General features: G+C 40.7%; 2 protein-coding genes across 2 annotated transcripts in view; one reads left to right on the forward strand and one right to left on the reverse strand.

Moving 5' to 3' along the window:
* Positions 1-89: 89 nt before the first annotated feature.
* On the reverse strand, positions 90-4,910 carry LOC310787033 (synapse-associated protein 1-like). The gene is made up of 9 exons (XM_083648366.1): positions 4,649-4,910; positions 4,356-4,474; positions 4,195-4,261; positions 3,925-3,998; positions 3,641-3,780; positions 3,285-3,436; positions 2,217-2,275; positions 1,932-2,076; positions 90-1,520 (listed from the first exon to the last, which is right to left on the reverse strand). Exons 1-9 carry the CDS (start codon positions 4,845-4,847, stop codon positions 1,393-1,395), a joined length of 1,083 nt encoding a protein of 360 aa, XP_083504492.1. The 5' UTR covers positions 4,848-4,910; the 3' UTR covers positions 90-1,392.
* A 407-nt stretch (positions 4,911-5,317) lies between these two features.
* The window catches only part of shroom2a (shroom family member 2a), a gene marked incomplete at its 5' end in the record, with an annotated part of 37,643 nt that continues 18,600 nt past the window's right edge, over positions 5,318-24,360 (forward strand). The window contains 3 exons of the mRNA XM_083648253.1: positions 5,318-5,545; positions 7,404-7,614; positions 15,512-15,660. Of these exons, the coding sequence (XP_083504379.1) occupies positions 7,408-7,614; positions 15,512-15,660 (356 nt within the window). The remainder of the gene's footprint in view (positions 5,546-7,403; positions 7,615-15,511; positions 15,661-24,360) is intronic.

Genomic DNA, 24,360 nt, shown 5'->3' on the forward strand with positions numbered 1-24,360 from the left:
GTTTTCTTTAATTATTCAGCAGGAGTGGACTGGCTAAATTGTGTTTGTTGTTGTTTAGTACAGAAAATACCAAATGTATCTGAAAGTGTTACATATTGACAAAAAGCATGTTTATTATCTACATTTATGTTCTTTTTTCTTCACTACAGAAATGAGACAGATCCTTGAATCAGCCTGAGATGTACAGTATTTAGAAATGAAAGGCTTTCCTAATAAGGAAGATTAATCTATTATACACTTATTGTCTGTGATATAACTTTGTATCCAACCACTACAACCCATATGCAAACATTACATGTAGATGCACTAATGTGCATTAACATAAAAAAGAAAGAAAAAGAAAATACACTTTTAGATATCATGATGAATGACAAACATTAAGGTTCAATCAAATGTGGCAGTATGATGCAGTTTGTGTATACAAATTTAGTATAAACAAGGAAGGCAGTGGATTTGAGAGGGTTTCCTGTATCAATCATATACAGTAGGAAAAGGGCATACATGGTGTGGACTGAAATTTCTCCATACAGTACATTATATAACCATTGTATGTGTGCATATAGAGAAGATAGTGCTGATTCCATTTTATGATTGTTGACAAAACACAAGTCCCTTTGGTCCATTATAAGCATAGTCTGTATATACTATAGCCATCTACCAGTCTACAGAATTTAGGAGTGATACCACAACCAGCCTTTAGACGTTTTCAACAGACTCAGCTAGCTATCTATAAAACATATTAGGCTCAAAAATAGGATAAACTTTGCTCCAGAAAACACTACACAGGTCATATGACTTACATGAAATTCTCTATGGAAATATCACTTGATTCAAAATTCACATTATTCCTACAGCGCGACCCAATCAGTAAGGCCGGAAGCAGACATCAAAGACTCTCTGTGATTCCATACTTGTGCATAGTCTGAAGCTGCTCCATTTTCAATGGATGGAATGTAGATTCATAGATTTTTGTCTGAACTTTTAAATCATAGTAAGGCCGCTTGTGCCAGATATATCCTCATCCCAAGAAACGTGTGAGCCAACGTTTCATTTCAATGGGTCAGTATATCAGTATGACATCACAGATTTGGTCAGTATATCAGTATGACATCACAGATTTGGGCAGTATATCAGTATGACATCAGAGACAATTTCTCCCCTCTGTTTTGCTCCAGGAGGCAATGCGGAATATTTACTAATATGTACTTACTTTAACTATTTTTAAGGCACATGAGTAACACATTTCAATGCTGATGTTCAGTTATTAGTCCTGAAATATCAGAGCAATGTTAACATGCATCATTACAGTGGGGTGATAAAAACCTGCTGGCAAGTGTTGTTTCGGGTCTTTCTGGGCTGGGGGCTGGAGCGGTCACTCTGTACTGAGGTCCTCTAGCTGTCGTCCTGCAGCATCTCTTCGATCTCCTTGTCCCAGTTGTCATCACGGTTCTCATTCTCAGCCACCACCTCGTACTCCTGAAGCTCCTGCTGCAACTCCCTCTCCCAGTCTGGAGTCTCCTCTGAAAAAAACGATGTTTGTCACTCATGGAACTGTGAAACATGCTACAACGTCAGCCTTGACTTGGAGTGTTGCCGACGGCAGCTAGACCTATATACTCGATACTTTGACGTTCTAGCATGTTTTCGCTTTAAAGGAACACTGCCAATTTTCAACCAGCTTTGTATGATTACAAAATCACTAGTATATCCGAAAACTGTAAACAGTTTTGAGGGCATCCATTTATTTAGTATGACTAACTGAAATCCACTCTCAATAACAGTCAAACTAAATGAATGCCTGCAAAACTGTTTTCGGATTTACGACTGATTTTGTAATGATACAAAGCTGGTTGAAAATCGGCGGACTGTTCCTTAAGTACATGTTAACCTAGTTCAGCAGAAAGACTTGTCTGAGGCCTCTAAAAACCTACCCGCATGTGTGTTAGGATGTTCCCTCTTGTCCAGAACCAGCTGCTCCATTTCTTTACGCAGATCTTCCTCGTTTATCTTACAAGAGTCAAAGGCATCACTCACAAACTCAGACACGCCTGGGCTCATGGAGATTTCTTCTTCATCCTGCCATAACAGGAAGAAAGACATCAGATTGTCAAAAATAAAAAATAAATCTTTTATTTCTTTTTTTTGTGTGACCATTGGTTTCGCAATGAACAGAGAATGTTGTATTCAAATCTAAATGTGGGAATTTAGTATCTTACCTCATTGGGCTTAGCGTTGGCACTGATGATGGCAGGGGGTGTTTTCCGCTGTACTATTTCTGCAAAAGTGTGATATTATCTTAATGTAATGGAAAAATAACATCATATTCATGCTTTCTGTATGAGGAGCTGAAGAAGATATGCCTGTCATGGGGAGAGGCACCAACACGTTGCCAAAGACAAAATGTGATGGAGAGAGCTCATTGCAGCGTTATGTCCCATAAGGGATGAAGAGGAGTTAGTAAGTCTATCTCAACATGTTTTACTATGACTGTTTTTGAAATTAGATGCACTCTCTTCAGTCAAATGAAAGAAAAACATAACATTGGCTATAATACAGGCTAAAAAGGCTGGGGAGCAGTATGGGTTAGCGCCCCAGCCTGTGTCTTCCGTGAGGAAGAAGCCCAACAAATCCATGAGAGGCCTTTTAGGAGGGCCATTCAAGCCGCAAGTGGAGCCTGCAGTACCACCACGGCCCAAGAAACATCATACCGGAATGAAATGTTGGGAGCGGGGGAGTCTGGTGCAACGCACAGGTCCTGGACCTGGTGAGACGTAGGAGGAGCCCGGACAGGAGTCAACCCACAGAGCCCAGTCCCTCCACGTGCCAGAGCCTCCCGGCCCCGGCAGAGTAGTTCCGGAGCAGCGGATTGAGTGGCCCTGTGTTTCCCTAAGAGGGCTGACCGTGGGTAGCTACTGGGACGTAAGTCGGGGCGTGATTAACCCCGGCTGGGTCACCTGGGCGAGGGTGTATGATGTTGCAGTACCCGAAACATCCTATGACCCCAGGGTACATCACTGATGATACGTCCCGGTTGCATCCATGTGATGTTTTTTCTATATATTATATTGATTATTATGACGCAAAACCATAGGTAAAATAGCATTGAGGCAAAGTGCATTTGGGTTAACATAAGGTATTCAAAAGGAAAATCCACCCTTATCTTGGTTTAGATAGATATAAATGAGTATATCTATCTTTTATTTGTTGAAGCTATGAACTTTCAGAGACAATGACATATTAAAATTAGACACAGGGCCAATCTAATTTTAGTTAGCAGATTATACCTTTTTGAGGAACATCTTCAGGACTGGAAGCATGTTTCTCCCCCTCCCTCCTCTCAGCAGCTTGTTGCGCTGCTAGGGCTGTGAGCTGAGCCGACTGTTTTATCAAGGAGACACGGTAGAAGTAATTTTTCCAGAAGATGTCCTCTTTTACCCTAAGAAGAAGAATGACATACATGAGTAAATGTGCAGTCATCTCTATGGTGTAATGATTCCATAGATAGACTACATCCCTTCAAGCACCACATACATAGGCCTATCTAAAAATAAATGTATTCTTACTAAACATAGATAGTCTTACACAGGGATGCACATGCTGGACAGGTAGGACAAAATAGTGACAAAACATTCATTCTCACTGTTTGGGGACTAGATGGAAACGCATCTTCCTGAGGAGCTCATCTTCCTCCAACATCACCAATGCGATTGGGTACATTTGCTCAAAGTCGAAGTGAAACTGCACACCAGCAGGAGGGTCTCGCAAAAAATTGCGTTTGTCCTGCCAATAAGCAAAGCAATCAACTGAAGTGAAATGTTCAAATGGTAGGGTATTGATGCAATGAGTAGTGAGCAAATAAACTATAGATCGAAGAGGATTCTTTTAATATTAAATATTAAATATTTCTGTTGGTAGCCTACTCACTGCTGAAAGAGCCAACATCTGTTGCTGGATGGTCTCCTCTTCATTATAACCAACCCATGGTGGTACAGCAGTATCTATGATAAAGAAAACTGGACTGTAGTTAATGTACTCATGTTTAGATGTTTTTGATGTATTCACTTGGGCTATATTTAGATGTTGTACACCTTGAAATGAAGCATTATATTGATGAATTCTGAATGACCAACAGGCATAGACAGTAAAACCTGATAGATTCAACATATCTACAAAAATAAAATAAACTCTACTCACCAGTCTTTCTTGCATTTTTCTCCTGAACAAACCTTTCTTGCTCTTTCTGGAAATCACCCAAAATGGTCTAAGGGAGGAACACATGTTACTGATACTATTTCAATATAAAGAAGGAGGCATCTATATACTGTATATTTAAAAATCAACGTTAAGGCATTTACCTTATCAAGGATTCCATCAATCTTCCCCTCCTCCACAGTTTTCTTTATGGTTTGTGCAGTCTCAACGACAGAGTCTGATATTTTCTTCGAGGCACTGCTGGCAAAGTTATAAATGTAACCTGTTGAGAAGCAATATGTCAAAGTAACTTTAGTTTAGCATAGCACATTATTTGCTAGCTGACAACACGTTTTCCCCTTGGCGTTAGCCAGCAAACATCATAAACATAAAAAAAATTCACATAAATGATTATGCATCTGATCTCGCTTATTAATTGAAATGTGAAGTAACTTACCACCGAATCCCTTTGCTTTTTGTAGAAGCTGAGGAGGTTGGACATCTCTCTCAACACTGCTCTGTTGATCATCGGCAAAAACAGTCGGTTTGTTTACTTCATGATTGTCTTCATTAACATCAACGACAGCCTTGCTTTCCTGTGTAACTTGATCATTTTCGCTTTCCAACCCTAGCCATGTTCCCCAGTTCTTGAACATCTTGTGTCTAATATTGAAAATTATTAATTTTAAATGTCAATCGTTTGGTGTGAGCTAACGTAGTTTAAGTTGGTGACGTTTCAGCTAAACTATTAGACTTCCGCGAATGGGTTTAGGTTACGCTGTTGTTTGGTCCCTCTACCGACCCTTACTTGCTGCGTTGTCATGGAAACGTACGTGCTCAGCTCGAAACTCTAACTTAGCTTTAGCAAGTTAATAATACGAAATACTACATTCAATCCGTTACTATATTATACCCACCCAAGTTTAATGGATGTGAACATTTTTAGTCATCTTGTCAGAATAAGTTATAAAGTAATTTGTCACAGTGAAACGTAGTCACTTTACTAACAGCAGATGGCACGCTTGCGCTTTACCTTTGCTACACTTGTTATCGACGTCTATGGATGGAGCTAGCCAGCTTAGCTCATAAACTATCGTGTGCGTTTCTGTCGTCGGGTTGGTATGAAGTAGGCTACCGACTAAACGGCTGCGTTTAAAACACAGGGAAAACTAGCGTTACCAGCTCGTTACACGAAAATTGCACAGAACTAAGTAGAGAGTAATTTTGGCGAAACCAAGCGACGGACTTGGTGGAAGAAATAGAATGAAGTATGTGTAACACGAACTTAGAAGATAACTGCGTGCCAAACCGACGAAGCTGTCTTGTTCACCGGTTTATCAAGTTGAATTCCCAGGTAAGATTGGCTCATTCGCACTTTCTGTGCTTTATTTTTGTGTGTGAGGTTGCTAGTTAGCGTTCATTGAATAAACAATGGGCCATACCGGACCGAATACGGTAGTTATTCTTTACAAGAAAGTGTCTTTCATGCTACGACTGAACTGAAGACTTTCAAGAATGAACTTCGCCTGGTTATGCTTATTTAGGAAAACATGGTTAACAACATTGTGCTGCTCGTCATTAGTTGTGTGTTGTGTTTCTCACACATGCATTAAGATAGCTTGTCCGAGTGTGACAACAGGTGTGTCAGGGGTATAGATGTCCTATAGCCACCCGGGTGCATTTGGAAGCACTGAGCATGGGGGAACAAAGCTTTGTTTACTGGTAAAGTTCGTTTATTCGCATTCACACATTCAGTTTGAATTTGAATAACAGTCAAATTCAAAGTTAATACCGTCTGTCACCCCAATGGTCTTATTTGTCTAACGTTACCGACAATCAATATTTATTACCACGAATGATCTTGTCTAGTTAGAAGCCTGCTGCCTGTCTCTGGTCCACTCCAGCTCCAGACTTTACATCCTGATGACATCACAGCTTCTACTAGTCTCAGAACCCTGTTTTTGGGCTTTAGAAATAAGCCGTTGATATCAGCTGTCCTAACCAAAGGCAAAACACAGACTACTTAACTTTAGTGACATTAAAAATAAGTAACATTCAATATTCACATCCTAGGAATATTGAAGGTATACAGACTTTTTTTTTTTTACTGTCCGATAGCTTATTTAAATGCATTTATTTAAACAGCATCCCAACAGTGACCTAAGGTTAAGTCAAACATATATGATCAGTATGTTTTCTAATTCTTAAAATAGACTACTGACCAATAAAGTCATGTTAGTAAGCAGGACATCCAACGTTTTACGGTTTATAAACTATTGTAATGCATTGCCATTTTTTCATGTGGTCTCTTCATTTAGAACCACTTAAGATAGCTGCAGCATGCTGAAGATGAGGGAGTGATTTATGACTGAGGCCTGTGGGAGTTACACTAGTCTAAACAAGGTGATAGAAGCATGGAACACATCCTCCAAATGCGCAAAGGATACCCCCTGCCCCAGGTTTTTATTTCCTCAACTGAAAGAAACTGGACTGTGCTCCTCTCTTAATCTGAATGTCAAATGTCAAATCATTTTCAAAATTACCCGGCATGTTTCTGACTGCTGGTTTGATATTGGTGGATTCCTAGCTTGCTTCAGACTGATGCTTCTGCTGCTGGGAGGGCTGGAAGAAAATATTTCCTATTTACTATATCTCACTGTACAAAGTTCTGGGACATCCAGCGCTTTGTCGACAAGGCTGTTGGGATCGTCAGGTTTCAGTGGGAGATGTAGCTGGGTGTCATAAGGGTAGCAGTGGAACAAAACATTGTGCTTAATGGATTATGTGGCAGATTGGGAGCATGTACAATGAGAATACCAGAAATTGAGCCTTGCAACACACCACATGTAATATTAGCTAAGGAGGATAAAAAAGTTGCCTATGAGTCTGCTTATTGAGAAGGTACTATCAGAATAAGGTAGGAGTTGAACTGGACAAATCCCATCATACAAGATAATTATTTTCTCCCTATATCAGCCAATCTACAGACTGTTGATGTTGGATATGAAATTACAGTCCAATTTATGTCTTCTGAGCTAGTAGTTTTATCTGGTACTACCTGCAGTAAAACACATTTTACCTTCACTCCCATTTGGTCAAGATTAACTCATTTACTGCTTCTCCGGTAAGTGAATGTTATTGTTGTGTCCAGTAGACAAGTTTAATGATAATGTTTTGTTTTTGTTTTTTCTTTACCTTCCCATTCTTAACAGCACCATGGATGCTGGGGGCTGTAGAAATGATCCACACTATATGGAAGGAGAGAGCGTTCGGTATGTGATGGAGAGATCAGGAGATCTGGATCAGAGGGCCAGAGACGATGGAGGCTGGAGGCTGGTGGATGTGCTACTTTGTGGGGGTGCACCATGGGGGTTTACACTCAGAGGGGGACGGGAGCATCGAGAACCTCTGCTTATAACCAAGGTAAATAATCCAACACAGTCTTTAATTTCATTGCAGTGAGGAAAGACTGAGATGGTGAAAGCTACCTAGGGTGCCAAGTTAGCTCGCCAACATGTTAGGTTAAGGTGATGATACAAGTGATCATAGGTAGTGAAGTTAATATGCTGTCTAAATATGACTCTCTTTGTGTGTCTGCACAAACTGTCACTGTCTGGAATAGTGGTCTAGACCAGTTAAGTTGTTATTTTTATTTTATTTTATAAGCTGCTATCATTCAGTTGTCATTAGTAAATGCAAGCAAATTCTTATCAGTCTAATTTGCCACATCTAAATTATTTCTTAACTGGATTTGATCCCTCTTTTATCTGATTTTATTTTAACACAGCTTGGAAGTAACCACTGAAATAACACTTTGAAACTTTTATTGTTTTACATTTTATTTTTACAACATTTTTCTGATATTGGCGATTAAAATGAAAGATGGGGAGGGAGAGATGATATGTGACAAATGTCAGATTTAAATCCATAATGGAATACATACATGTATTTGACATGCAGCTACTGTGCAGATTGGACCAGAGTTTAAGATGTATATTTCAAGTGTACTTAATGTCCAAATGTGCTCATGGTTGTGTTCATTTGGTAAAATGGGACAAACGTATTGTGTCAAGTTCCTCCAATCATTATAGAAACACACACACAATTGCTAATTTTCCTGACCATCTAGACCCAAACTGACCTTGTGATATGAGCTACCATGTATCTCAAATGGTCAGGAGAGCACCTAATCTCAGTCCAAACAAAGTAGGATAGCAGTTCTAAAATCACACTGTAACCTCACTTCTCTGTTGACAGTTTAATGATTTACTACCAAAGACCTTGCTAGTTAATTTGACATGGTAAAAAACCAGCACCTGTTTGTCGGGAGTTGTGTCCCTTGCTTGATTTTGTGTGTGTGTGTGTGTGTGTGTGTGTGTGTGTGTGTGTGTGTGTGTGTGTGTGTGTGTGTGTGTGTGTGTGTGTGTGTGTGTGTGTGTGTGTGTGTGTGTGTGTGTGTGTGTGTGTGTGTGTGTGTGTGTGTGTGTGTGTGTGTGTGTGCGCTAGGTGTGTGTGTGCGCCAGGTGTGTGCGGGCGCCGTGTCATTTCTGTATTGACCCAAATGAGTCCAAAGTCCACACAGGCGAAACTCGGGCACCATAGAGGCTTGGTGCAACACAGTTGTGACCCCCTTACCATAGGTTTTACAAGCATGTGATCCAAATGAGTAGAATTCCGGCCATTTTAAGTCTTTAAGCTTAGATTAAATGGCCAGGTCACATTGCTGAATTGTGTAGCGTGAGCCGTTACCCAGCTGGACTGCAGTTTTTAGGTTGAATATTGGCAGTATTTGTCACTGAAGGCCAGATCCTCGCTCCAGGGACCAACTCAAATCTCAAGTGGACATTTTTACTTCTGTTGGTGAGATGTTAATTTCTCAGAACTTTCTCAAAAAGCCTTTCATATAGAGGCCTAGTATAATCAGGACCCTTTGTATCATATTTAGCTATCAAGAGTTTTGCCAGCCGGAACTAAAAAGATTTTTCAGTCATTTCAATTGAAAAAGAAAGTCAGTGAAGGACTAGGCTTGTTTGACCTGATTTGAAATCGATGAGTTCAGTGTTTGGTTACATTGTATTTGCTGTCACTTTGGTTATGGTGAGAGTTGGTGGATCTCACCTAGACATTTGCTTTCTTGTGGTCTTTGTGTTGGATTGGGTTAAATGAGGGTTTGAAGGGTAACTTGCAGTACCAGGAGCAGGCAGGAATGTTGGAGATGTACTGAATTATCCCTGACAGCCTGAAGCCTGTTGGAATGGCCTGATGGGAATAATTTAGTCAGGATTAGTGATTAGTGCTTCTTTTGGGGCCGTCCTCTTTGATTTCGAACGTTATTTTTTTGAATTATTGCTGTAGACTAGATAAAGATGCAAGTAGACCTACTATTTTATTTCCCTGAAAAAACTGATAACCTCACAGTATAGTTTAACAAAACAGCCTGGTGCCCGGCTGCTTGACATTGACTAAATAAGGAAATGTCCTGAAGTCTTCTTAGTCCTAACATTCATTGTCTATGAATAGGCTTGTATCACTGAAGTCACAAATTGGCAGACATATTTTCAAAAGAATGCATGCCGATGCATTAGCTGTTTCTCCTGTTCCTTATCTATCTACCCCAGTCTTTTGGAAGGCTAATTTCAGCAGAACATACCATAGGCCAGTAGGGTTGGCACGATGGACGATGGCATCGACCATCGTCAATGAGCCGACTCCCATCGACCTCTGAGCCTTCTACATCGGACCATCGTGATGTCCATTCAATTAAGAATCCTGACTTAAACTCAGAACTCAAATACATTTGTTCACATGTGGCCCTAATCATCTTCGGTAGTTTTAAATTGTGTGGTGTAAAAAAAAAAAAAAAATAATAATTTCAGGTGACCCCATTTGAATTACAGGCGACCCCACTTGGTGTTGAGACCCCAAGGTTGGGAACCACTAGGCTGTCCTTGCACCTGTATGTGCATAATGTCCTATCTAGTCCAATTGTTGTGGGGGCTTTTTAAAAGAGGACATCCTATCCTGCCTGAGCACATATTCAAGGTTGAATAAACAATAAAAATGAGAGGCGATTAATGCCATCTCTCAGCTATTGCAATGAGAGCTGAACATTTCAGAAGTGGACACAATGACTATTAGATTTCATCTGTCATGTTTATTTGCAACCCTTTTGTAATAAACAGCAATGTAGTTACTCTGTTCGGGGCAAAACATCTAAGACAACACTTAGCCATTCTAAGTCTGGAATTGTGTGATTTGTAGCAGGTGATAACTGTTCAAATCAGTTCTGTGTCTTGCTGCTTGCTGCAGGTCAAGAGGGCCATATGACACAGTAGCATCTACGTATATGGGCTGTTTCACCCAGCTATCAATTTTTCATCCACATTCCACTTTACTGTAATTAAGATTGCATACCTCTCTAGAAATTACAGTGGAAACCTCCCCTTGGAATTAACTTGAAATGTGTGAAATATTCTGATGTAAAATGGCATCTCTCCATTTTTTCTCGTTGTTCCATTTCCCTTCCCTTTCTGCATCTGTGTTTCAAAACTTTCAATGCGAGTAGTGGCAGACTGGTCTGCAGAGGCCTGAGGTCGAACACAGTCAACACACATTGTTGAACAGGGCTTAAATTAACAGCTCTGCTAGCTATTTTCTCTCTTTTATGGAGCTTTTCGAATTGGTAAAGTAATGATAATAAAGAAGCGTCCAGATGATTGAAGACCGTTAAGAGTATTATTGTTAAAAAAAAACATTCTGGATCAAATTAAAATTCTTAACATTCCACTCATAGCTCAAGTTTTGCCAAAGGTCTACACAGACTTTGTTTAAGTCCTCTGTCTCAATAAACTTAAATAATCCTGTTTTACACAACACAGCTGGGCATGCACCTCTTATGTTCCCCTTGGCCAGGATCACCTTTTGGTGATGGAAAAATGTTTTGCACTTAAAGAGGCAGAAGAAAACCTTGAAAGAAACGACTGTGTTCTTACGTGCTCCTCCACAGGTAAGCAGGTTTTGTCAATTAATCAATCATTTGTGAGACACGTTTGTGGGTTAGATTTTCGGGATTACACAAGCTCTGGAATGAAGATGATTCATATGGAATAGGTCTAGTACTGACTCATGGGAGTCAAAAGCACATTCAGATTTTTCCCAATTGTAAAAGTATGAGGAAGTCATTATTGTGAAGTTGGGTTATTCACCATGAAATGCTGGTACACAAATGGAGAACACCTCTGACTCTGTCAGAGGAGCTGCAGGAACTGTCCTGGGAGTAATGCGAGAAGAGGGATTGTTTTTTGTGTTGAACGAGAGCGAGAAGGAGAGGCGGTTCAAAGTTGTCTGTTGTGTTAGATGGAATTTTGGAATGTTCAACATAAGGCGTGGTAAAACTCCATAATTCACAATTGTCTTCAGTGTTGCCTAAATATGAAGACATTATTTGGTCTCATTTAAAGTGACAGGAAGACCATAGCCCACCAGAGTGGACATTGCTCTTTAGCTTGTTGTGTCTTTTAGAATGAAGTAGGGCAGGCAAATTCCCCTGGTTTGATGTTCAGTCTCTAATATGCACGGATCTATTTCTTGTCTGGCAGAAGACAGAAGCTCTGCATCGTGGCACACGTCTGAGCTTTTTACCTGCATTGTTTGGTGGTCAGTTCCAAAGTACTGACTAATACATTAAATAAGTGTCTGACTCCAATTGTAGCATGCTGCACATGCATAAAAAAGACATACTTGGTAAAAAGAATAATTATCCCCTAAAATATGTGCAGGAAAAGCACAAGCCATGCATGGGGTCTGAGAGATCAGTGCCCTGTCAGCAGCACACTGCACACTGCACAGGACGTCTGTCAGCAGAAAGACACATTCCTTACCACCATCGCCACCACATCCTTCCCTCCATGTCCCACAGAGAGACGGGAGGCTATTTTTGAGGATACTCAAGAGTTCAGGATGGCTTGAGCCTGAGTGATAATAGCCTGGAGGAAGATAGTAAACAAAGGCCATGCTATGGCTCATGTGCGGGGGGGGGGGGGGGGGGGCGCATAGTGGAAACAATATTTGAAAAAGCAGTATGGATGTCCTGCCTTGACATTGTGTGAACTCTGCTTTTATGTCTCTTTTTATGTTTTCTTGTGCTTTTATGTTTCCAGTGCATATTCTTCTTCTTTGTTATTATTTTAGAAAATCCCCTTCCATTGTTAAAGGGTTTTCTCATTGGGGAGCCTTGCTTCCTATGAGGTTGTTTTGAATTACAGCTAGTCTAATACAGCCCTAGGCTAGGCTGTATCCCAGATGTCATGGAGGCCTGTTGATTTGGACGTAATAACTGTACCATGCAGCAACTTTTGGAAAAGAAGGAGTTGTACACATACACTGTTTTTAGATTGAACAGCGTTGACCTTCTTAGGTTTAGATAAGGTAACTGAAACCAAGATTTGCCTTGCTTGCTCTAGCCACAGTTGATTTTGTATATTCTCTCTGGTTCTCCTGAACTGCTGTTGACTTCATCTTTTTATCAACTTACGGTAGATTCTTTGGACACAGTTGGCTACAGTTGGCTGGTCCCACTCTGCCTAAACCACATTGGTATTGTCTACTCAGTCTGTCTGCTGATGATGTCATCAGTTATGTCATACGACTGTACAATGTCTATGACATCATCAGTGGAACAAAGGCTGAAACAGTTTGCTGACTCATCACTGATGACATCATCACTGATGACGTCATCGTCACTGATGACATCACATCAAAGATCCGGCTCCATCATTACTGATGTCACTATGACATCACTGATCAGTCTTGTCACAATGCCTCCTTGTGTGTGTGTGTGACATCATCACTAACCAGTCTTGTCACAATGCGCCCCATGTGTGCGCCCTTATGACATCACTGATGACATCACTGATGACATCACATCATTAGCGAATTGGCCTAATTAAAAAATCCGGCTCTGTCAGGTCACCCCCACTGGTGCCCTTTACACCCCCTGAAAGTTTCAGCCCGATCGCACTTGAAACGGCGTAGCTGTTGCCGGACACAGAATTGAAACATACAAACAAACATCGCCCACATACTCAATTTTATATATAGATTTTGTAACGTTTATGTGGGTTTTGTTTAACCAAAACTGGATTGTTTTGTGTCTTAGAAACCTTGTAACTTACAGTATATTCAGTGTATCGGTCGGTGATTAAATTTCTCTACAAAACACACTTGACCATATCAGGGCCATCTCAGGAACCTAGCCAGCCCTCATAATAGTTCTGAATCCCTCCTGCCTTATAACGCTGCCTCTAAATCCTCTCTTTATTAGAGACTAATGAAAAGGGGCTCTGATCAGTGCTATCTGGGCTCTGCTTCGCTGTTTGGAGGATAAAGGCCATATAAGACGTAATGGGCTGTAAATGTACACATGCCTTAGCGGTTGAGTCATGCGGCCTCCTCTCACAGGTTACATGTGAGTAGAGAACTGATAATCAGTTGCAGAGCTTGGCTTTGTGTGTTAATATGCCAACTGCCAAGCAGGCACTCACTGCCTTTCTTCAGCCTGCCTTGCACCTCTCATGTCTGACTCTTTGGCGTAGGTGCAGCCTTGACCTTTGACCCTTGGTGGTTCTGACACTTCAGTGACCCTCACGTTAAGGTGCTGTGCTTCTGTGTCATTTTACTAGCTTGAGTCTAGCCTTTCTGTTGGTGGTTCCTCTCCAGAGATTCACCATCACTATTCCAATCCACTTTACTACTGTTTGAGGGGATGTGTTGTTATTCCAGGTGTCTAACCTCAGATGGACAGGACTCTATTTTCTGTCTCCCAGCATGCAAACACAATACGGTTTGTTTTTACACCCTGTCACTGGCCTTAACTACAGCTCTTTGAAGCATTTTTATACCCTTTGAGCCTTGTCTTGAGAAACTGGCTATCTTAGGTAAACAGTGCATGATTTTGTGTCACTGATATCCTAATCTATTTTTTTTTTTAAGATAATTGTTGTGTGACTAGTGGCTGATGGTTGTATCTGACCAACATATCCCTTTAATCTGGCCCGCTTAGTAACGTAGTACCTTTTCATTTTTAGCTGTATTTTTTGTAATGCCAGTACACATACGATTTCATCTATGATTTCGGGACCCTTCAAGCTCCAGTATGTATTTAGTATTGTAGGACAGACGCACTTCTTCACTTTCATATTTGTCAGGTGAACAGTGGAGTGGAAATTACTTCCCACTCTTGGTGTAATTATTGTTGTCTAAGCTGTTTTTTAACTTTTCTTCTGTTCTTTTTGTCTGTTTAGCCTTGGTTTTGATGACTCAACTGCCATTTTACTCAATTTATAACTAGAGATGTAACTGTATGAAAATTTCACATCACGATTATCGTGACCAAAATTATCACGGTTATCGTATTATCACGGTATTCGTAAAAAATTGCTGAAAATGTTCAAAAAGTACTGAGAGACTCACTGAAATCATTTTTACAACGTTTTATATTGAAAACTCAGACCCAAAAAGGATTGATACACTCACTGAAATCATTTCTCCAAGACTGCACTTTAGCATCTGGGAGACTTTGCCAACTTTGGTTGATGATGGACAGTATTTACCATGTTTTTCAAAGCACTGTAATCACAGTACCACAGTAATCACGGCACCACAGTTTTAATGATAATGAAAATTTGAAACAGTACGGTTATCACAAGGAATTTGATCACGGTTATCATTAAAACCGGTTATCGTTACATCCCTATTTATAACATTTATGTCTATGTATATATTCCAGTACTTAACCATGACTCCACAATGTAGCAGTTATGGCTTTTTTTTTTTTACTGAGGGTTCCCTAAAGGCTCTCATGCAAGTAGCCTTAACATTTTGTGATTTGCGAGCAGTGTATAATTCCAATATTTCCTTTTAAAGGTGCACTCAAATAGAAACAATAGTGGGAATCTCAAACCTTTTGGTACACCGTTATGCATATTGTCTCTGCATTTGGTGGCCATGCTGTTTTTTTTACGCATGTATTTATTAGACCATGTCTATTATACAATATGGGTTATAAGCATCAGTTTCATGTAGACAGCATGCACAGACACAATGGCTACATTTTGTTTTGTTTTGTTTTACTATTTTATTTTATTTTATTTTAATCAGTCATGATACTTTCAACTTCAGGGATCCTTTTTCTCTTTGCACACAGCTGACACATAATCATTACGTACTTCACACCGACTGCTCAGTTTAAAATGTATTAAATGTATTAGGCTGGATGTTTTATTTAATTCTCAATTTTCCATCTGCTGTGTTTATGTTCCAGGTGGAAGAGGGAAGCAAGGCAGCAGCTGTGAGTCTCCAGGTGGGAGACGAGCTTGTTAACATCAATGAGATTCCCCTGAGTGGCTACAGACAGGAGGCTATCTGCCTGGTGAAAGGCTCCCATAAGACCCTCACTCTGGTGGTGAAAAGGTAGGTAACCAATCCCCAGCTCTCTCCCCATGCCCCCTCCCTCTGCATCTGCTGGTGTCATAAGATGCACCCCCCCCCCCCCCCCTCCTTGACCTAGCAAATCACCATGGTTACATCTCCAACAAACCAGGGTTACTATGGAGGAGTGGAGTGGAGATGGAGGGATTGTGATCCTTGCAGCTGTTTGTCTTTATTAACGTGCCTTATGCCTTATGGCATCTCTACTACCCGTTTTACACCAGGGGTCCAACCAGGGTTATTCCCAGGTTGACTTTAGGTATGAAAGGGTTAACCCGGGTTGCCTGACCCAGGTTAGCGACCCACCTCAAGAGGTGGGTTGATTTAAGTGTGAATGGCACCACCCGGGTTGTTATGTGTTATGTTAGCCTAGGCCAGTGGTTCCCAAACTGGGGTATACATCTACCCAGGCGTACGTGGAGGTACTACAGGGGGTACTTGAGAGAAAGGGGAAAATGGGGAAAATGGAAAAATGGAAGAATAAATTACTAAAATAAATGAAATGTTAAAATAAATCTGCTCAGGCGGCACTAATTGCAACTCTTTCACTCCATTTCATATTTTGTAATGTTATAGTCTTCAAAAGGTGGGTTCATTGCATCATATGCTATAGTTTTCTCTTGCAGTTTTCGAAGCAGAATGTTGCAGTCAGGTAAAGGGGGTACGTGGATTCAGAAATCGGGGAAAGGGGTACTGAAGCCAAAAAAGTTTGAGAACCACTAGGCCTAGGCTAACTGTTGTGTATCTCTCCAGGGTTGTGACCCGGGTCGGGTCTGAATTGTCATGACCAGAGATTAACCCGTGGTGACTGTCTTGGTGTGAATTTGGCAAAAGAAGGGTTGAACATGGTTTCAAGTAACCCCGGACCAACCCTGGTCCGTTGGTATGAAAGTGCTATAACTGTCACTGCTGAGGCCTCGGTAGCCGGACGGTCCTGTTTTGCCAGATTATGCCGTGTTGCAGTCGAGAGGAGTTTAGGGTTTGTGACACAATTTCCTACATGTAGATCAAGTGGAAGGCAGGAAGAGAGGTGTGTGTTTGTGTGTCGAAGGAGTCCAATGATGTCATCTTCCATCATTAGACTCCACCCAGGCAGGTATGGAAAAGACTAGCAACAGGAAGTCTATGATGCAAATGCAATGATTTGGCTCTGATTCACTGGGCTATTTCTTTTGGTTTGATCGGTTCAATCTGAACACCACCACATCTCTTGCTCTCACGCCCTCTCTCTCTGTGATAATAGCTCTGCTTGCTGCACTTATTCATAAATCTAGCACACATTTCACTCATTCCGATTTTTCCCATCTCTACACAAATGACATTGACCAAGTGGCAAGTAATATAACACACTCTTGATTAACAGTGTGCACCCACATTGAATAATTAATCGGATTCCCTCATCTTGTTATACATGTGAATCTGTGTCTTATTGTTTAGTGTTCACATCTTGATACAGTAACTAACTGATGAATCATTTGTCAACTGAGTCCTGAAGGTCTTCTTACAAATGGCCTCATTGTGTGTGAAACACTGGTCTCATTGTCCCTCCTTGCTGTCTGGATTTCTTGCTATATTGTATCATATCATAACGTAATCCCTAAACAAATCCTGACGTACAAGGAAGTCCACTCCGTTTTTCTCTCCACAAAGACGCAGCTATGTGTCTTCCTCTTTGTTTATTCACAATAGCCTTTCCTGTTAAAGGATACATGGTACAAGTGTACACTGGTATCTGTAACCATCACTTTGTCTATTGCTGCTATATATATATATATATATATATATATATATATATATATATATATATATATATATATATATATATATATATATATATATATATACATATATATACAGTCAGTAATATGTAAGGATACAGTCGTTATCACAAATTTGTGCACGCCTTGACTATATGTACATTGTGTTGTGCTACAAAGTAACTTAATTGTAGTGTGCAAAAGTGCACACTCCTTCATTTAGTGGTGGTTGTTTGGTATTTAGGGGTGACATCAGAGGCTTATCATCTGAGGTTTCAAAGAAAAACTTGATCCTCATCCACCCGCTATCATGTAGAAAAAACATTTATGGAGGTCAATGAGGATATTGGACCGTAAAATCCACTGAAAGTGTACCTTATGAGTTTTCACATATTAAAGTGGGAGGGACCAATCTTTTCTTTTGCTTTGAAACAGGAGGACTGGGAGACAGAAAAAGTGGGTTAGCGGTACTCTACAGAGGAGCTGGAGGCAAAATGTTATGATCTATAGAAGCGAAGCATACACCTGTGACACTATTGTTATTCCAATAAAGCTCAACAGTCACGTGACCCCTCTGTTCCGGAAGAGTATTTCCCGCTTCATATTCTGCAGTGAGATTTTTATTATTAGCCATAATGTCGTAACCACCCAATATAGACACGGGCTTGACAGTGGTGAAACAATGGTATATATTTCTGTAGAAGCCACATATCTGTATCTTGTTTGTTTATTTAAAAAATATATATATTTGATTGCATGGAGAAGTACTACACTACCCACAATTCAACAATGTAATATCGTCTTTGATTGGTGGAGCTCGCTGTATGGTCATCTGTGATTGGCGGCCTGCACTCATTTCTCTCTCTGGCTCTTCTGTCTCTGGCTAGGCTACTATGGACTTAGGCTACATCTTCCCGCCCACTGCCGCTCAGAGTGCTCTTCCATTGGCTGAAACGCTCTGTCGCTCAATCTGATTGACCGGAAATGCCTTGTCTTGTACCCAGCACTCTTTTTTTTCTTTTTCTTCCATTTTTCCATGTTTCTTCAATTCTGAATCAAATGTTTTTTGGTTATGATTCTCTCTCAGGCCCGTTGGCTTGGTTCCAGGCTTAAAACCCTTTAGATAAGGATTTTCCGAAACGCGATGAATGAATGGGGAAATACCCGAGGTGAGGTGTCACGTGACTGTTGAGCTCTATACCCTTGTGTCTGCATGGAGAGACATCATTCATTTATGTTTCATTGTTCATATTGTTGTGAGATGGACTGTTGGTCCTGTGGGACCCTTAGCTCCTCCTACTATAGGTTCATATTGGAGCGTTTGCTTTGTTTGCCCTGTCACTGAGTATCTCAAATAGCATCTCCAGTCAGTCATTTCCCAAGGCCACAATAACAAGTCTGTGTCTGAATTAGAACACAGCATGCTGATACCGGGTCATTACAGAACCTCAAGTTCAGTTCTGATCACAGTTTCTTCTTCCTTCCTTCCTTCCTTCCATCTGCAGCCTGCAGATTGCTTATAAACTTGTCTTGGGGTTTGCATATGTTTTACAATGTAGCATTCCAGACCACTGCCGGTATTCATATGGAGCCCTTGTGTGTGTGTGTGTACGTGTACGTGTACGTGTACGTGTACGTGTACGTGTACGTGTACGTGTACGTGTACGTGTACGTGTACGTGTACGTGTACAGTATAGCCTTAAACTAAGCCTGTGCATGTAGGTGTCAGCCTGGAAACCTATGTTAGACAGTTGAATGATCAGGAAGCTGTCGGAACCTGCTCCTGTTCACAGGTGTGGTCTCTTTACAGACGGCAGCGGGGAGGAGCCTTATTTACAATGTATTTTGCATGCAGTGACTAATGTGAAATAATTTGTGACGTCGTCATTTGAGAGAGGGAGAGGCTTGTCATGCTTCACTTAGAACAGAGAATAGACAGGTGTGCTTAGCTGTGGGAAAGCATCACGCCGTTTGTTTTTGGGAGCCATTTTTCACAGGATAGGCTGGAAGCTTTAGAGACGCATGCCTCGACACAACTTATGAGCTCCACTGCTCTGCTGTGGCACGTCAAGTGAGGCAGGCAAGGCTGTACTTAAAGGGATACTTTCACATTTGGGGATTTTATTTTATGATTTTTCTTCAGCAGGGACATTTCAGAAAGAGATGTCTAGATCTATCCTACGTTTTTACTCAAATAGCTTGTTATTGTTGCTTACTGAAAAGACACATAGGCATTTTAGAATGTATGAAAACTGATCTCTCTGTGTGTGTATGTCTCTCTGTCACCCTTTATCTGTAAGGGGGAATTATTACAGAAATACCCTGTTGGTGCAAAAGTTGCCAGTTTAGGATCCTATTTTGCAGTGAGACTTTTCTTAAATGTGTTATTCACTGACAGGCCATCACTAAAGCATTTTAACTCCTTTTTAACATTTAACTCTCTTTTAACATTTCTAGAGTAAACATCCATAAATCAAAAACAAAACCAGGGGGCGACTGACCAGCTATAATCAGTTTCAGCTGCCTGAAACTGAAATGTTGCATGGGACAACAGTCCCATGCAACTTTGCCAAATATATTGTATTATGGTCAAACACAGAACAGTGCATTTGCATCGGTTGCAACTTGTTGTGGTTAGGGTTTGTTAAGTGCAAAATCCAAAAGCTGTAACTTGGTTAAATGGAGCACTGTTGCAATAAGTTTATGTCAACTTGCCACTGATGACTGAGGATACATCACTATATTCTGGACAGCTCTTGTCTACAGGCCAACTGAATCGGCTTTATTCAGGCATGGATGGATAAAACTTGACCTGTCAAATCACACTGGTCAGAATTATATTCAGGGGGACTCTTGACTCTCTACAATGTACATACTACCTCAAATAAACCCAAAGATGGGGTGGCAAAGTTAAGAATTTGTTTGTTTGACAAAATGAGAAATGTCCTGCTTTGATTCGTTTTTTTAAATGACATAGGTTTGGAGAGATAGGATTTTTATGCTGCGTCATGCCTTGGACTCCAGCGGTCTGCATTGCCTTCCTGTCCGTTCCCTGCCCTTCTCTTGGTGCATTGGCACCACATGTAACCAAGCATAGAATGAATAACGATACGCCTTAGAATATCAAGTCGCTGGTTGTTGCATTTGACTTCCCCCTTCTGGCATTGATAGAGAACAGCCACAATCAGTAACATGCTCTGTTATTTAGCAGTGGAAGCTGCTGCCAGGGTTTCAACCTTTAGTCGTTACAGTGTGAAAAATGCTGATTAAGAAGCTGTTTCCAATATAATCATACAACATGTGGCTATTTTGAATGAGCGCGGCTACACACAGCTTTGGTGCACAATCCAATGATACCTGGAAAAGTTTATTGGTCCAACTTAACAGTGTAAGCATTCTGCAGGGGTTGAGGGTGGAGTGCTCTTTGTTTTTCTAAATAATCCTATACTGTATGGTTATGCATGCTGTGTGGCAGTATGTATACGCTGAATTCATGTTAGTAGATTTCTTAAAATTGCCTGGGTCTCAGTTTAGGAAATCGTAATTAAGAGATTTCAACGTAGCCTAATCCTATACTCAAGTACACCCCCCCCCCTGCTATTTTTTTTGGTTTCCATTGCCAAGGTGAGTCAACAGGAGTGATTGATTTCATTGGTGTTACAGGGTGAAGGTTTTTCATTCTCATTTTGGAGACTATAGAGCCTAATTAAATAAAATGCACTTGCTTTCTACCCTGATGCATTTCACACAATGTATGTGACATGAAGAAATAATAGTTCTTAATAATAAAGAACTATTGAACTACTGAACCTGAACAACAACCAGTTTAATGATCGTCATCATTATCATCATCACAACTTAAATATTTAGCACTAAGTTTGTCCTTCATCTGTGATAGCAAACTGCTCCTTATCCTCTCATCTTGTCTTCACTTAACATGTTACAATGTTACATCATCAGACATCAGTCGTTATGAGTGATTACCGCTCCCTGGGGGGCAATCTTCTCCCTGACCATGTCATGGCTAACATTTAATGTATAACTTCAACATCTAACTGCTTAAGTTTAGCCATCTCAGCTGCTAAAATATCCCATAGCATGGGTAAATGTTCTCGTGCAAAATTGCTCACACTTGACGTTAGCTTTGGCACTTGTATAAAAAGACCCCAGGCCAGTACAACTTTGTATCACTACTTTACAATTCATATGTAGTTGTAAAATCATTCACTGCCTACATTTGGTACAGTACCACATTGTGTGGGACTACAATTAATCCTCAGACTATTTGTTGTTGCTGTTTGCCTTGCATGCAGTTGTCTTCCATACTTTTTTTTTTCTTTTTTTTTTTTCTCGGTCATGGGCAATTAAAACATTTCATAAAATAAAAAATAAAAAAAGTACAAACAAAGCAGCACAAGGCTGTTAGACCGAAAAGGTGTAGGCTGAAGCTATAGCTTATAGCGCCTACCCTTCTTACTTATACAAGCTATACAAACAGAAAAATGATTATCGAATAATCAATTATAAACAAAACAGAACTTGAACTTGAACTTGATACTCAATAAGACAGTCAACAGAGAGAACCGCTAGCTTGCTTTAGGTCGTTAAGAGGTTGTTAGCAAAATGATCCCTGGTTGCCTGCGCCTCAGACCACTGATTGCCCTAATCTAACATAGAATATAATAGTGGGTGCCATGGTGTGTGAGTGGCAGGATGTAGACGAGTCTGTCATCCTGATGTTCAGACCCTCAAACCCAGACAAAAGCTGTCCAGGTGTTTGGGGCTGTGGGTCAGTGCAGCCAGCCAGCGACTTGACAGTTGGTATGCCACTCAGCCCCGGAATGTGCCGGTCATTACATGCTGCTCACGGTTCACCTCTCTCACCCCAACATGACTGGCTTGATTGTAGGCTCTGCTGAAGAAGGCCTTTGTGAGACCCTCAGGGACCAGTGGTATCAAACAGCTCACCTGCAAGTCCAGGTTGGGTGCACACAACCTCAGCATATTTCTGCACAGTAACATATGATGCTGCACAGTATATGTTATTGCCATGCTTAGCAGTTAAGTACCAGTTATTCTAGCTTTTAATTACCAGCATTTCTGTTCTGAAAGAGCCCGATGGCCAGGCTTTAGTAATGGACTTGATTGTCATTCCCTCAACAAAGATCAGGTGTGGGGAAAATCTGATGAAGCAACATTTGCTCACTTTGTTGTACTTTATAAAACGGCTCTCTCAAATCAAGCAATCTGATTGGTTCACAGCTGTGGTATATTTAGCCTATACCACAGCTAGAGCCGCATCCCCGAAACACTCTGCCTCTGAGAAAACAAATGGTAGCTTGCTAGCCTCGCAAACGGGAGCTCCTAAGCCAACGCGTGTCACCATAATACCCAGAGTGCCTTGCGGTAGTGTTTACTGTCGTCTCCTGCTAGTGACGTCATCAGTATGAGACAGCTGAGCTAACGGTAACAACGTTCGTGTTTTAGCCCTCCGCCGCCTTAGTTGTGGTATAATGAGCATATACCACGGCCTGTCATGACTCGAGCTATTGCTTAAATGTAGTTTATTCATAAAAAAATCGATCTAAAAACTGGACTCATCCCCATGCATTGACAGCATTAGCAGCATTTACACCCTGTTTTAGCGGAAATCTGCACTGTAGTTGCTCGAAGTAGTGGTGAGCCCCACTTCTTGGAGCACCTGTGGAGATTTCAGGGTGTAAATGTCTTTTCAGGTCAACTTGGCATCTCAGGGCTTGTAGAGACTTTATTATTATTGATTATGCCAGGTGAGCAGTATGGAAGCATTTTATCTTTTTTTTTCTTCTTTCTGTTCTTTTACGTTTTAGCTCGTGACCCTGCTACGGCCAGCTACATTCTACTGCATGTACTACACTGACTGTATGCAAGTACCTCCAACCCCACATCAATAAAATCTGAACTATCCCTTTAGATATGATCTTTGCAATCTTGGCAAAATCCCTTCTTATTTAGGACATGTACTGTACATCAAAAGCAGCAAGGGAGGTAATTAATGGCTGCGTAAAGCAGCCATTGGCTATATATTACTTACCGTATATCTTCATTCTTTATTACCTTTATCATATCAACAGCTTGGATCATTATTTTGTTCTTGTAGCTTTGTAGGTTTAGTGTTAGACATTGCTGTATTTATATGACCTGATGTGATAAACAATCCATATGATGCGTTTACTTGACTCAACTCTTGTCTGGAATTCACGCTTGATCGCTTCACTCACAATAGATCATTGTGAAAGGTGGTTTTACTGCCTTCCTATCAACTTTAGGTCCCAACAATTCTTCGCTAATCTTCTTGCCTGTCACCAGACCACTTGTTTAAGTGCCAGAGCCGGTTTTAATTAAAAACAAATCTTGTGGCTCACTCAGGCCACTGTGTGTTTCCCCCCTGTTTAGGCTGTTGAAGATGGTCTTTACCTAAAGATAAAGGTGAAACATCTAAAGCTGTTTAGGCTGTTGAAGATGGTCTTTACCTAAAGGATAAAGGTGAGACATCTAAAGCTGTTTAGGCTGTTGGAGATGGTCTTTACCTAAAGATAAAGGTGAGACATCTAAAGCTGTTTAGTCTGTTGGAGATGGTCTTTACCTAAAGATAAAGGTGAGACATCTAAAGCTGTTGGAGATGGTCTTTACCTAAAGGATAAAGGTGAGACATCTAAAGCTGTTTAGTCTGTTGGAGATGGTCTTTACCTAAAGATAAAGGTGAGACATCTAAAGCTGTTGGAGATGGTCTTTACCTAAAGGATAAAGGTGAGACATCTAAAGCTGTTTAGTCTGTTGGAGATGGTCTTTACCTAAAGATAAAGGTGAGACAGCTAAAGTGGATACTCAGCTGAGATGTCTGCCCCTGCTAAGTAGAGCTGCACAATTAATTGGGCAAAAATAG

Source organism: Poromitra crassiceps (genome assembly GCF_964638095.1).
Source record: "Poromitra crassiceps genome assembly, chromosome: 12".
Lineage (NCBI taxonomy): Eukaryota > Metazoa > Chordata > Actinopteri > Beryciformes > Melamphaidae > Poromitra > Poromitra crassiceps.

Coding starts and splice junctions, on each gene's coding strand:
- LOC310787033 (XM_083648366.1), bottom strand. CDS start 4,847: ATGTTCAAGAACTGGGGAACATGGCTAGGGTTGGAAAGCGAAAATGAT. Junction 3,999..4,194: donor GAAAAATGCAAGAAAGACTG/GTGAGTAGAGTT, acceptor TCTTTATCATAG/ATACTGCTGTACCACCATGG. Junction 2,077..2,216: donor CCAACGCTAAGCCCAATGAG/GTAAGATACTAA, acceptor CTGTTATGGCAG/GATGAAGAAGAAATCTCCAT.